Source organism: Selaginella moellendorffii, unplaced genomic scaffold (genome assembly GCF_000143415.4).
Source record: "Selaginella moellendorffii unplaced genomic scaffold, v1.0 SELMOscaffold_64, whole genome shotgun sequence".
Taxonomy (NCBI): Eukaryota; Viridiplantae; Streptophyta; class Lycopodiopsida; order Selaginellales; family Selaginellaceae; genus Selaginella; species Selaginella moellendorffii.
In genome coordinates, this window is record NW_003314325.1 from 1065400 (window position 1) to 1079651 (window position 14252).

A 14252-nucleotide genomic window follows, 5' to 3' on the forward strand; every position below is an offset into this window, starting at 1 on the left:
CTGGTTTTAATCTTGAGAAGAGAGTTGGAGACATGAGTGACAAAACCAAGACTATTCCTACAAAAATGCATAGGAGGCCAGCACGAAAAGGTAAGGCAGTTAAATTTATTGCTACCATCTCCAAGCAGAAGCAAGGTAAAATAAACTTGGCTCAAACACTTGAGTGTGAGATTCTCTCCATGAAGGACATCACTGCGCTTGCAAAGGAGTACATAGTCAAAATAGAAGGTGGAGAGTACACAATTGCCATTCATGACTTTCCTTCTTGCACATGTCCAAACTTTACGAAGCACGAGGAACATGGGAAGGCATATGCTCTTTGCAAGCATATGTACTACATCTTCATCAACATCTTGCACCAAGATCCTAAAGTAGATATTCATATACACCAAGCAAGCCTTACTATTGCTGAGTTGCAGAAAACTTTTGGAGCTAATTAGATTTCTCCAACACTATTGATGTTTATTCTCTATCAATAAAACTTATTATACTTTACATAATTAATAAAAATGTGCTTTTTCATTTCACTTTTCATTTTATATGCTTCCGAGTGTTCTTTTCGCAATACTGCCCATAGTACTCGTGTGTCTCCATTTCTGTCTTTACCATTTCAAAAAAGATTTCATGGTAGTCTTTCGGGTGCGTGATGTTGCAGTGTGTCGCAAGGGTATATATACTATTATATTGATCATTGCCATTATTTCCATCAGATGCTAAAAAACATATAGGGCACTTCTTGAAAGTGGCAGAATTGCACTTTTCTAAAACAAGTAAGAGGGCATTCTTTTTCACCCAATTTGTTGCACCCTTTGTCATTGCATTTATCTCCAACTCATGATCACTATCCTCACTATCCTCTCTTTCATTCTCTTGTGTGATTTGGTTATGCTGTGCAATGGGATAATTATTTCATCTCCTAGCCCTTGAACCCTAGGAAAAAAGATTGTGAGAGTTAAAATTACCAACACTAGAACCCATAGATATTTATGGGTGTATTTCCCTTTTTTCGAATGAGAGTGTGAATGAAGATCTATAAATTCTAGACAATATGTTACGACAAACCCCTCAAGAATGTATTCTACAAAGAACCAAGTCTTTCTTTTATATGCAATAAGCTTACATCAATGGTTATATTTTTTTCCTTTCAAACAGTTATATGGTTTTATATAGAATCTTATTTCAAATTTAATAATTTTTTAATACTGACAAACTTGACATTTACTAGCCAGAAAGCATAGAGTACAAATTTAAAGAAGTGACAAGAATACTCTTTTTGCAAACATTTTATTTTATGTTCTAACAAATGTCCCTATCATTGCATGTAGTAAATATTTAAATTATTAGAACAAAAAGTGTTCTTTAGAACATTTTTATCTATATAATATATAGAGAGTTATTAAATTATTAGATTCGCCATAACCTTAAAATTTTAAAATTTATAATGTTTGTACTAAATTACAATTGAAAATTGAGCTCAATTCATGAGCTCAACTCTTCAACTCGTGAGCTCAAGTATGGTCCGCACCTAAGCACATTAACAACTTAAAATTACAATTTGAGTTAGTAAAAATTGGTAATCTGTTAGTGGTTATTATGAGTTATTACCATGTTACTATGGGTAAAAGTAAACCTCTATGAGTTTGCTATGAGTAGCAAATAAGTTGGTCTATAATTGTTTAGCATAGCACTAGTGGATCCTTACTATACATGATTATAAATTAATCAATCAAGATTGTAGGGATTAATTTATTGAATCAAGTAATCATTGTCGTCCTCTCTTATAAACTTATATTACATTTATTTGAAGATACTGCAAATATAAGCTTAAGGTTTAGTTAATTTGAGTCAGAAAAAATAGTTATTAAGGATGAAGTATTAAACATGTAAATCATCTTCTTTTCTTTGAGAAATGATTTACAATAAAGTGTGATTTTATTTTTTATATTCACATCATATAATTGAAAGGCACTATTTTGATTCATGTTAGTTATAGTGGTTTTACAAATGCTGTGTTGTGGGATGGATAATGCTGAAGAGGCAAACCATTTATTTAGATTTACCATCAAAAGGCTTGGGTTATATTATTCAATTCTTTTTTAAAGAGCTTCATTATTGCTAAATTAGTTTTGAGTTTAGTTGGAAAAAAATTCCTTACACTCAAAGGGCTTTAGAAGATGAAAAGGTGATAACAATAAATCATCTAGAATATTTAGGGGTTGTGTTAAGTGATTATATATTGTTATAAAAACTTGAAACCACCAATATAATTATTAATAACCATAATAGAAACAAAACCAAAACCATAGCATAGATATCAATCCATTATGAATTCTGAATGAATTAGTTGCAACTCCATATATAGCTGCCAAATATTTGAATCATTCAATGCTATTTAACACTTGAAATCTATAGAATAAATCACTCTATTTAAGCTCCTTAGCCTGGAGTTTTAAAGTTTTAGGATTAAGGAAAAACCATGTAGGGAAACTTGATCACAAAACTGAAAACTCAACCCATCAATTAGAATTAAAAGAGGCACTATGAATTGGGGAAAAAATTCAAGACTTATAGTCACAAATATTTTGAGATGATAAATGGATATAGTTGAATGGTTATGGATGGTCATGTAAGGTTACATGGCACATAATGACCATTAGATTCTTGGGAGTATTCTTTTAAAATCTAGTAGGCGCGGGGAGTATCCAATTTTATGCATAGAATATTCTTCCAAGACCAATAACGGAATGCCACATGTCCTGTTTATGACAGACTTTGATATACTTCTACAAGTGGGAGAGAGGGAAAAAGGAGTGAGATGACAGCAGAATAGGATGAACGAATCTGAAGGGGAAGCCCAGCTACTATGACTGAAATGTGCTGTTTGGGCAGGGTGACTGAGTTCCAATTGACTCTGGCCCCAAACATGTGTCTTAATGATTTGTTCATTTCCTCAATGGATCGCTTGTCCATGTTCTAGCACACGGCAAGGAACCAGATTGCTCAACTTATAATCTTTGTGAAAAGAAGATCAGTGTTTACGATCACACTTGAGGCATCACTACTGATGGGGACACCAGAATGTTGACAGTGGGGTTTAGAACATGTTTTCTAGTCATCACGCAGCAGCTCCATGGAACAATTGGGACAAGCAAGACTTGTGACGGCTTTGAGTCTTTCAACCCTGGCCCAGGGAGAGGTCGTGTATAAGTAGTCTATAAGGCTTTTTTGTAATGACAGTATGGAGCTCTATGTTGGGATTTGGAGAAATCTTTTTGTTGCTCACTACACCTGGGCCACATCATCAAAGCCCAAATGCCATTGCTGAAATGACCATGAAGGCCAAAGGCATAGCATGTAGCTTTAGAAATACTATGAACTCTCCGGAAAGACAACTCTTTCAATTTACTCTCTGTGATATGAGCTCATGACCCTTCTAATATTGCTCATGATAAGCACTTCCTTCATCAAAGTCCAAGCCCATACCCGATCAACAAACATGATCCTTTGGCATTTTTTGGTTTCAGAGCTGAAAATAAAAAAGAAAAAATGTTTGTAAAGAATGTTTTACCAAAAAGGATTTCCATATCTAAGATGGTAACGCCCCAAGAGTATGGTTATATTTTGTTCCTTCCAGCAACTTGGAGATCACAAGCCCGAGGACAATCCACTGGGGAGCGAGGCGGAAAAGATGAAAGCCCGATGAAAACGGCGTTTCATGCGCAGGATTACTGGCGCCCAATGGGTGATCAACCTGGTGCGCTCCTGCGCCTCGAGGAAGGATCTAGCAGAGGCGCGGCGGATCCACGCCCAGATCCTCGACAGCGATCCACTGCGGCGGGACAAGCGCGTGGCCGATCAGCTGGTGCTCATGTACAGCAAATGCGGCAGCCTGGCGGAGGCTTGCGATGTGTTCCACACTATGATCGAGCTGCCAGATCTCTACAGTTGGAACGTCTTGGCTCTAGCTTATGCCCACCACGGGCACGCCGCGGGAGCCAAGGCCACCTTCGATCAAATGCCCCAGAGAAACCACGTATCGTGGCATTCGATCATCTCGGCTCACAGCATTCTCGGCCAGGCCGAGGAGGCCAAGCGCGTTCTTGACAGGATGCCGGCAGCGGATCTTCTCTCGTGGAACATCGTCATCGCAGTGTTTGCCCAGAAGCGGTATTTTCATGGGACGAAGCAAACGTTTGATTTTATGCCTGTTCTTGACATTGTCTCTTGGAATTGCCTTGTCACCACCTTTGCGCACAAAGGGGGGATTGATCAAACTTGCAAGTGCTTTTTTCTAATGCCGCAGTGGGATGCGGTGGCTTCAACTGCGATGGTCCAAGCATTTGCCCAGTTCGGGCATATGGAGGAATCGAAAGCCGTGTTTGATCAGTCCATGGATCGAGGAGCTGTCTTGTGGACAATCCTTCTCGTGGCATACACTCACAAAAATCTCATTGCCGAGGCAAGCGAGATCTTTGATCGGATGCCTGCGAGAGACGTGGTGGTGTGGACGGCAATTGTGTTGGCTCTGGGACAGAACGGCGAGTTCGACCGAGCGGCGGTGCTGTTCCACGCCATGCCGGAGAGAAACATCATCTCCTGGAACACGATGCTAGCCGCGAGCGCGATCAACAGGAGCGCGGAGGAGACCACGGCCATGTTTGAGGCACTGGACGAGCGAAACCTGGTGTCATGGAACATCCTGCTCGATTCCTATGCACGGAATGGCGCGCTGGATCGAGCCATGCACGCGTTTGATCTCATGCCGGCGTGGGAGAGCGTCGCTTGGAACACGCTCATCGCTGGGTTGGGTCTGCGATCGCGGATCTCCGAGGCAAAGTCACTGTTTGATCGAATGCCCGCAACGAAGAACATCATCTCGTGGACGTCGATGATCCAGGGATTCGTCGAGACAGGCAGCGTGGATGATGCTAAAGAGCTCTTCGATCTCATGCCTGGATGGGATCCAGCGTCTTGGAACTTGGTTCTCCAGGCGTATGCCCGGAGCGGGCATACCGAGAGCGTCAAGAGCGTGTTCCAGGAGATGCCCGAGAAATCTCTCCTCGCCCACGTCTTCCTCATCGCGGCATTCGCGCAGGGAGGCCAGATCGCGGAGGCCAAGAGCGCGTTCGATCGGATGATCCGGCTGGACATCACGGCCTGGAACACGATCATCGCTGCCTACTGCGGAGATCACGATCCAGGCTTGAAGAACGCGCGCAGGGGATTCGATCGGGCTCCCAAGCGCGACATCGTGTCGTGGAACACGATCATCAGTGGCTACGTCCAGCGCGAGAATCTGGAGGAGGCCAAGCTCCTGTTTGATTCCATGCCCGAGAAGAACAGAGTCTCTTGCAACGCGATGCTCGCTGGCTACTCCAATCGATGCCTCGCGGACGAGGCCGCGGATCTCTTCCACTCCATGACTCAATCCGCGATCACGCAGCCGGATCGGCTGTCCCTCACGGCGATGATCAACGTCTACTCCAAGACCGGGCAGCTCCAGCGAGCGCGGGATCTCTTCTCCAGCATCGCCAATCCGGACGTGACGCTCTGGAACGCGATGATCGCCGGCCACTCCAACAGCGGCGATCTGGATCACGGCATCCAGCTGCTGCGCTCGATGTGGATCGCAGGAGTGGACCCCGACGGCGTGACGCTCCTCACCGTCCTCGCGACTTGCGCACAAAAGGGTCTGATTGATGAGAGCTGCCACCACTTCCAGTCGCTGCTCGCGGATCACGGCGTCCGGACTGAGCGATCACACTTCTCGTGCATGGTGGATCTCCTGGCGCGGATCGGCCGGCTGGGCGACGCGATCGATCTGGCGATGAGCATGCCGTTCGTCCCGGACGAAGTGGAGCTCGCATCTTTGCTCAGTGCTTGCGGTTTACATCGTGACGCCGACCAGGCCGCACGGGCAGCCATGGATCTGGGGAGCGTATCTCCCACGCGATCCTCGCCGTACGTGCTCCTCTCCAATGCTTTTGTACAGGAGGTAACGCCGTTCTTGGCACCAGGTAATTACGCTACACTATAGCTGACGCAAATGGCTTTCGAGTTCTTCTCCATATACCCAAACTGGGCATACTTCTATATCGAAAGGTTGCATGGCTGTGATATTCCATTTGCTTGCAGCGCCAGCTTGATTGAAGCTGCCAACCTCTTGGAGAATGTGTATGAAGAATTATCTGTTCACTGACACATTTATCTCTTGTGAAGTGGGCAAAGTGTGGCTTCTTATTATTTTGATCCAAAACTTCTACCTGTGCATTCAATCTTGTGTGACACTTTTTAATACGTTCTAGATGGTAAAAACAGGAGAAAGCCCATTATTCAAGTGATGGTCAGGATGTTTAAAATTCTGTGCGGCAAGCAGGCTTTCCATGGAGAGCTTGGGTGGCTGCTACGGATCTCCTCCAGAAATCGGACGAGTGAAAGGCTGAGCGAAGGCTGGGCTTTTACGTAAGGTGCCTTTCTGGTATATCTTCATCTGCTTTTCAAGTCGATCAATCACTCAAACTTGATTCAAGATGCAGGAAAAGCTGGGGAAAAGCTACAGAAAAATGCAGCTTGGGTCCTAGAATGAATAAAGCACTGATCTGATCGCTTCTCCAGCATCGCCGAATCTACTCCAACGAAGTGGAGCTCGCATCTTTGCTAAGTGCGTGTCGTGGGCCGGGCACCGTATCACGCGATTGTCAAATGCCTTCGTACAAGAGGTGAGACAACGAGAGAAAGAACTTAAAGCAACATGGCTTTTGGTGGACCTTCAACGTAGAAAGTAGATCACAAATGGGCATATCCAAGCTTTATGATTCCCACATTGTCCTGTGGAATTCATAGCGCATCTTGTGATCTCAAGACTTTAGGGTTCTTGCTTAACTTGCAAGAGTGTTTTGGAGGGCTAAGCTAAGTACATTGAACCTATCGCCGACCGGATTATCAGCCGGCATCATTGTATATACGATAAAGTCTCCTGGCTAACAAGCCCTTGTCTCCTTTCTAATGTCTTTCCTTACGTGCAATTGATTGCGCAGGCGATTCAGTCGCGCCTCAAGGTTGACGGACGAAGACGATTCGGTTCGCAGCTCTGGCATTGGTGGTAGCACACTTGTTTTTTGTTTATGGGCGCCATTGGATGCCCTCCCGGCGCGAGATATTCCACGCCAAAGGCGCTGGCTTTGAGACTAATCTGGCCCATTTACAATACAATATTGGAGACAGCACATGACTAAGCGGTCATGAGAGCTCAATCATAGGCGCGCGCCAGAGGGTTTTGGATTGATCAAACCAAAATATTGGCCAGCTTCTCGCCCATAAACCCTAAATTATGAGCTTTCGTTGTATGTTGCATGGGGACGTCCCCATCAGGCCCCTGTCAGGCGGCCCATTTAAGGGCAAAGCCAGAGGAAAATAAATGGCGGCCAAAGGAGAGAAAGGAAAGATGCCATACCAAAGGCTTTGCCACGTCTTTAAGGACAGGTCCTTGCCAAGGACACATAAAAGGACACACCAGGGGCGCCAGCTTGCCTGTTGGCGCAAGGCAAGGACCACCCGTGCGCATTTACACCGGAGGGGTTAAGGATACAACGCCCCCCCCGGATGATGCCCAACGCTGGCTACTATCGTTGTTACCTGGCCGCTAAAAAGGGGGGGCCACCGGCCGGAGCCACTTTCCGACAGGCCCTTTCGTGGAAGTGTCAGTCCGTACGGGCTCCGTAGGCTGAGGCCGACCGTCGGATGGATCGGAATCGGCGGTGAGAGAATTAATGAACGGACGGCGGATTGGTTGTTACACGTGGTTTTCCAGTCCAGCAGGGCCGTCCGATTACGACACTGGAGCGTGGTCCTTTATTTCTTTGAGGTTTTTAGCGGAGGCCGGATTGTTGGCGCTACCAAGAACCCTGATCCAGGGAGCGCGAAATCTCTCTCGGCGGCATCAATGAGAGTGTGATTCCAGGTATGAATCGCGCGGTGCTCGCGACGCGCCAGCGATCTTTCCCCTCCTCTGCTCCTCGTCCTGCCTGGCCCGCGCGAAATTCAATCTCCCGGCCATTGATTGCAAGTCTTGCGTGGGATTCGTGTCTCCATTCCGAGCCAGCGCCTAGCTCGCCCCGACTTGCATTCCGCTCAATCCCTCCATCAAAGCCCTCCCCTATCCACATCGCCAGGAATTTGGTCTGAATTTCTTGCTGACCGCAGGTAACGCGAGAGCTTCCACATTCCGGGAGCTGATCGGCCATGCCAAGGAGGAGAAAGACGCCCAGAGAGGATGAGAAAGGATCTTCTCCACCTTCGTCGAGCGGAGCTTCTCCACAGCCGCCGCCCCGTGCCGCCGCGAGCTCCAGCTCAACGCCACCGCAAGCTTCACAAGGGGCTTTAGCCATGGCCAGGCATCCACAATACTCGCAGCATTACCAAGTAGGAGGAACTAGTGGTGGAAGGAGTGGAGGCCAGTATAGTCAATCACGTAGTGGCCGTGGAGGAGGAGGAACGGGAGGATATCATGGGCAGCAGCAGCCACAGCAGCAGCAACAGCCGCGACAAGCTCCAGCAGTGAGCGCAGTGGTTGAGCAATTTTCTGGATTGGGTGTGGAAGTTTCAGTTCCTGCGCAACCAGCGCCACCGCAGCCGAGCGTCGTAGCTCCTCCAGCGTCTAGCAAGGCCTTGAGATTTCCGCTGAGGCCCGGACGCGGCCAAACGGGGGTTAAGTGCATTGTCAAGGTGAATCATTTCTTTGCAGAGCTACCAGACAAGGATCTACACCACTATGATGTAAGTTTCTTCTTGTCACGAGCTAGTGTTTGCATCCAATTGGCTTGTTTTGCTTGCGCAGGTGACGATCACTCCCGAGGTGACATCGCGTGGTGTGAATCGAGCGGTCATGGAGCAGCTGGTTAAGCTTCACAGGGATTCGAGTTTGGGTCACAGGCTCCCAGTGTATGATGGCCGGAAAAGCCTGTACACTGCTGGGCCTTTACCCTTCCATTATAAGGACTTTCAGGTAAGTCTGCCGGAGGAAGATGATGGATGTGGTACACCGAGGTGAGTGTAGCTTAGTTTTTCTTTACTCTTTTACAGCATACTGAAGAAAAGCATAAAATATCTTTCAGGAGAGATCGGCAGTTCAAGGTGGTCATCAAGTTCGCTGCTCGTGCTGATCTGCATCATCTTGGCCAGTTTCTGGCCGGGAGGCAAGCAGATGCTCCCCAAGAGGCCTTGCAAGTGCTGGACATAGTGCTGCGAGAGCTTCCTACCCATAGGTTCGCTCCTCTTTTCTTTGGTATCGGGTTTTTATGTGTTTCTTTTGAGTTCTTCCAGGTATTCGCCTGTTGGACGATCGTTTTATTCACCAGACTTAGGACGTAGACAACCCCTCGGTGACGGCTTAGAAAGCTGGCGAGGGTTCTACCAGAGTATAAGGCCCACGCAAATGGGTCTTTCTCTGAATATTGGTAAGGATTATGAAATGTGATGGTATGTGTTCTGATCTATTGTTGAAGACATGTCATCTACTGCTTTCATTGAGCCGCTGCCCGTGGTGGACTTTGTTGGCAAACTCCTTAACAAGGACATAAGCAGGCCACTTTCGGACGCTGACCGCATCAAGGTAAAGTCCCAGCTTGGTTTGCGAAGAGCGATTTTAAGATAGATCTGATTTTCTGTGCCAGATCAAAAAAGCTCTGAGAGGAGTCAAAGTGGAAGTTACACATCGCGGAACCATGCGACGAAAATACAGGATTTCTGGCTTAACTTCTCAGCCTACTCAAGAACTAATGTAAGTGTTTCTGATTGTTTGTGATGTGTCTTATTTTGGGTTTGCAGGTTTCCTGTTGATGATAGAGGTACAATGAAATCGGTAATGGAGTATTTCCGAGATACATATCACTACACTATACGAAGCCCATCTTTACCTTGTTTACAAGTTGGAAATCAAGAAAGACCAAATTATCTGCCAATGGAGGTGTGCAGTTTTCGTAGGCATGCAACGAACTAAGTTCATTTTTGGCTGATTAACAGGTCTGCAAGATTGTGGAAGGACAAAGGTATACTAAACGTCTCAACGAGCGTCAAGTGACAGCCCTTCTAAAAGTAACATGCCAACGGCCCAGGGAAAGAGAACTCGATATTTTGCAAGTAGGATAAGAATCTTTTCCCGTTTTTGTCTCTATTTTTATTTAACTGTTCTTATGTTTTGTGCTAGACTGTTTATCATAATGCATATAATCAGGACCCATACGCCCAGGAGTTTGGGATACGTATCAGTGACAGACTGGCTCTCGTGGAAGCTAGAATACTGCCTGCCCCATGGGTTTGTGTTTCTTCTCTTTTGTTGTCATACAATGTTCTTTAAAAATGCGGGTTTGCAGCTGAAATATCATGAAACGGGTAGAGAAAAGGATTGCTTGCCTCAAGACGGGACCTGGAATATGATGAACAAGGTAAGCGTGCTTGGAAGAAAACTGTTCTTTTTTAATTCATATGTCTCCAGAAAATGGTCGATGGAGGGACAGTGAACTACTGGGCATGCGTCAATTTCTCTCGTACTGTTCAAGATAATATAGCTCGGGGATTTTGTAACGACCTTGCTCAGATGTGTCTTATTTCCGGAATGGTACGGCTTTAAGAATGATCTTCAGTTTACTAATCGTATATGACATGCAGGCGTTTGCTGCTGAACCTATCATTCCAGTTCATGCTGCACGCCCAGACCAGGTAGAACGTGCTCTGAAGTCGGTATATCGTGAAGTTCAAAGCAAGGTCAAAGGAAAGGAATTAGAGTTACTAATTGCCATATTACCCGACAACAATGGCTCACTTTATGGTAAGAGACTTGGTTTTTTACAGATTTGCTGATAAGTTTTATTCCAGGCGACTTGAAACGAATCTGCGAAACAGACCTGGGATTGGTTTCTCAATGCTGCTTGACAAAGCATGTCTTTAAGAGAGGAAAGCAGTATCTTGCTAATGTTGCGTTGAAAATCAATGTCAAGGTAGGGCGCTTCATGCACGATGTTCGTGAATAAGCTCAACAAGTTTGTTGTAAGGTCGGAGGCAGAAACACTGTCTTGGTGGATGCACTATCACGGAGGCTTCCTTTAGTAAGTGATACACCAACAATTATATTTGGAGCGGATGTTACGCATCCTCATCCTGGAGAAGATTCGAGTCCCTCGATTGCAGCGGTAAGTGTACGATTTTTCTTTTCGTGTGTCTCTAAATAAGCTGTGCCTGTTACAGGTTGTCGCTTCTCAGGATTGGCCAGAAGTCACGAAATACGCAGGTCTAGTGTGCGCTCAAGCTCACAGACAAGAGTTGATCCAAGATCTGTATAAAACATGGGTTGATCCTCAGAAGGGAACCATGAATGGCGGTATGATAAGGTTAGTAGCGGTGAGTTTTTGTTTTACTTATTGTGCTAACATACGCAAACTTTAGAGAGCTTTTAATTTCTTTCCGAAGTGCCTCTGGATACAAACCTGGAAGAATCATCTTCTACAGAGATGGTGTGAGCGAAGGACAGTTCTACCAAGTTCTCCTTCACGAGCTGGATGCAATTAGAAAGGTATAGTATGGAAAGACTTGGCACATTGACTGATTCAGCTCTTCGTTTTGGACAGGCTTGCGCGTCACTCGAGCCGAACTATCAGCCTCTCGTGACGTTCGTTGTGGTCCAGAAACGGCACCACACCCGGCTATTTGCTAACGATCACGACGATACAAGAACCACTGATAAGAGTGGAAATATCCTGCCAGGTGCTGTTGCCGTCAATAAGTGGCGAATTTAGATAACTAATGAGAGACCGTTTTCCTTCACAGGCACTGTGGTGGATTCGAAGATTTGCCATCCAACGGAGTTTGACTTCTACCTTTGCAGCCATGCCGGCATTCAGGTAACTTGATGGAGCCCTGGCCTTTGTAGCTTTGCTCATACGACGAGACTATGTTACAGGGAACAAGCAGACCAGCTCACTATCACGTACTTTGGGACGAGAACAAGTTCACTGCCGATGGCTTGCAGTCCCTCACCAACAGCCTGTGCTACACTTACGCTCGCTGCACACGCTCAGTCTCGATAGGTAAAGACCATAGCTCTTTCCCATAGGCTTTGACAACTAAAGCACAAAGCAATCGTCCTTTTCTTTCAGTACCACCTGCATACTACGCTCACCTGGCTGCGTTCCGCGCGAGATTCTACATGGAGCCGGACGCGTCCGAGGCTGGCTCCGTCCACCGGAACACTGCTCCCCGAGCTGGTAATCGCCAGGATGGCTCCATCCGGCCGCTGCCCGCGTTGAAGGACAAGGTTAAGAAGGTCATGTTCTACTGCTAGTCAGTATGCTACTACTCTCTTTTGCTTTTATCTCGCGTTTTTAATCTATCTGACTCCTGTTGCTTTCGCATACTTAGTGTCTCACTAGGGGGACCTCGTTGTCAAAGTCGCGCCTTGTTTTTACTCCTGGTGGTTTACTCCATTTCGGATTCTACACTTCCACTACTGCTTCCAGCGGCAGTCCTCGAGCGCCCAGGCTCAATGATGAAACCACCATGAAGTAGCAACAAACAAAGGAGGATCCTTGAAATCCAACACCATAAATGCCGAGCCAGGGCGCTGCAAATTGCTAACAACAAAACGCAGTCTGGTGCAGCAGCAGCAGCAGCAGCGCAGCGCGCAGCAGTCGAACAACAGAGGATTGTCTTCACTCTCCTGGCAAAACGGTACTGCTTTCTTTCGCTTCGTTTCCATCTCTATGGCGTGCAATTTGTAAAAGGGTGGATATTACAACGGTGGATTTCACTCACACCACATGTATGCCAGCTATTGGTCTACGTGTATTATGAGTGAAAATAACACAGGCATAGAATATTTTACGAATATCCAATCCTTATGCCCCGGATGGGGCATCATGCCCATAGCAATGACCCATGCTATGTGCGGAATGGAGCCATTCATGGGCCATAGAACCATTCATCCTATCCATTCTGGCAAGTTGTTAATGTTGCAAATCAAATGGACAATTGACTAAATTGCATACTATATTACTTTATCTAGAGCATTATGTTTTCACTTCTTGCTCTTGGTGCTCATGGCAAAAGAACTAAATTATCATTTCTTGGCACACCTCTTTTAACATAGTGTTCATAGCAAGTGTAAGTGAACTCCATCTAACTCCATTGCAAAGCCATGGATATATATTGTTTGGAGTCATATCTCTAATGCATCCCATTGAGTTTATCCTTCGTTGCCATTGATTTCCAATGTAACTCTCTCAATGCTTTAGTTTTGTACCATGATGCTTAGAAGATTTGCGTATGACTCAAAAGTAGGTTAATTCCATGAATTGGTGGGGCTCATACTTCGATTGTGTACTACACAAGGGTGCATAGTGTTGATGTTTGGACCTCGAGTTCTCTCAAGAGTAGCATGCTGAAGGAGATTTGAGAATATGGAAGTTGCAATTGCATGCAGTAACATTCAGGTGAGAAGAGCAATAATAATAGACACTTTCAACATTTTCCAATCATAACTATTTCAAATTTTGAAATTTGTAAAAAGGGTTTTCAAGCATGGGGCAAAACTATTCAATATATGCTATGCGCTACAGCTGAAGAACTAGAGTTTTCAAGGATTGGAAGCTCGTGCTCACTTTAGTAAGAGTAGATTTATGATAATTTCCTATATGCTCTAACCTTGTTACAATGTTTGAGGTTTCTAGGTTTCCTCTTGACATGGCAAATTGGAGAGGATTTTATGACTTCTTTGAGGCACAACAATGGATCCAACAAAGCATAAAATTGAGGGTTTTATATGATGCCTCCTCCTTCAAGGCTCAGCAATCTCCAACAAAGCAGCCTAGAATATTTTGAATATTCTTACCTTTAGCTTTGCTAATGAACTAAGTTGAATTGGAAAGAGTGTGAAGAAATCATATATTTCAAGACAATTATCTATTTTTTTTGTGAAAGTGTCTAGATTATGGTACTTCCACAACATCAGCCCAATCCATACAAGCTCTCTAGATTCTAAAGTGCCTAGTGGATCTTGTGTTTGGTCCACTCCATTGACGAGTATGTTAAAGGGAAGAAAACTTCTCATGTGCATGTGGAGAACCTAGGAAATCAAGTAAATGATGTACCCTATCTCTCAACTTGGATCCAAATAGGCCCTCCCGGTTGGATCTGGAGAATCAACTATGAAGTGATGGAACTTGGATAACTCTTTCAGGCTCATATTTATAAAATGCTCAAAC

At 45.3% G+C, this 14252-nt stretch overlaps 2 protein-coding genes across 3 annotated transcripts; both read left to right on the plus strand.

The window, feature by feature from the left end:
* Positions 1 to 3715: 3715 nt before the first annotated feature.
* On the plus strand, positions 3716 to 6037 carry LOC9648766 (pentatricopeptide repeat-containing protein At4g02750). The gene has a single exon (XM_002984798.2). The coding sequence runs from the start codon at positions 3716 to 3718 to the stop codon at positions 6035 to 6037; it is 2322 nt and encodes a 773-aa protein (XP_002984844.2).
* A 1811-nt stretch (positions 6038 to 7848) lies between these two features.
* Positions 7849 to 12406, plus strand: LOC9648558 (protein argonaute PNH1). 2 transcript variants are annotated; one of them, XM_002984799.2, is made up of 21 exons: positions 7849 to 7960; positions 8203 to 8775; positions 8837 to 9045; positions 9114 to 9263; positions 9322 to 9455; positions 9504 to 9610; positions 9672 to 9778; positions 9826 to 9964; positions 10021 to 10137; positions 10205 to 10312; positions 10371 to 10442; positions 10493 to 10615; positions 10666 to 10825; positions 10873 to 10994; positions 11049 to 11186; positions 11242 to 11384; positions 11440 to 11566; positions 11622 to 11757; positions 11821 to 11894; positions 11954 to 12080; positions 12150 to 12406. In XM_002984799.2, exons 2-21 carry the CDS (start codon positions 8242 to 8244, stop codon positions 12332 to 12334), a joined length of 3012 nt encoding a protein of 1003 aa, XP_002984845.2. In that variant the 5' UTR covers positions 7849 to 7960; positions 8203 to 8241; the 3' UTR covers positions 12335 to 12406. The 2 variants fall into 2 exon arrangements, with proteins under 2 accessions (XP_002984845.2, XP_024545686.1); XM_024689918.1 differs by having other exon boundaries at positions 11257 to 11384.
* The last annotated feature ends 1846 nt before the right edge of the window (positions 12407 to 14252 follow it).

Coding starts and splice junctions, on each gene's coding strand:
- LOC9648766 (XM_002984798.2), top strand. CDS start 3,716: ATGCGCAGGATTACTGGCGCCCAATGGGTGATCAACCTGGTGCGCTCC.
- LOC9648558 (XM_002984799.2), top strand. CDS start 8,242: ATGCCAAGGAGGAGAAAGACGCCCAGAGAGGATGAGAAAGGATCTTCT. Junction 9,611..9,671: donor CGGACGCTGACCGCATCAAG/GTAAAGTCCCAG, acceptor TTTCTGTGCCAG/ATCAAAAAAGCTCTGAGAGG. Junction 11,758..11,820: donor GAGTGGAAATATCCTGCCAG/GTGCTGTTGCCG, acceptor TTTCCTTCACAG/GCACTGTGGTGGATTCGAAG.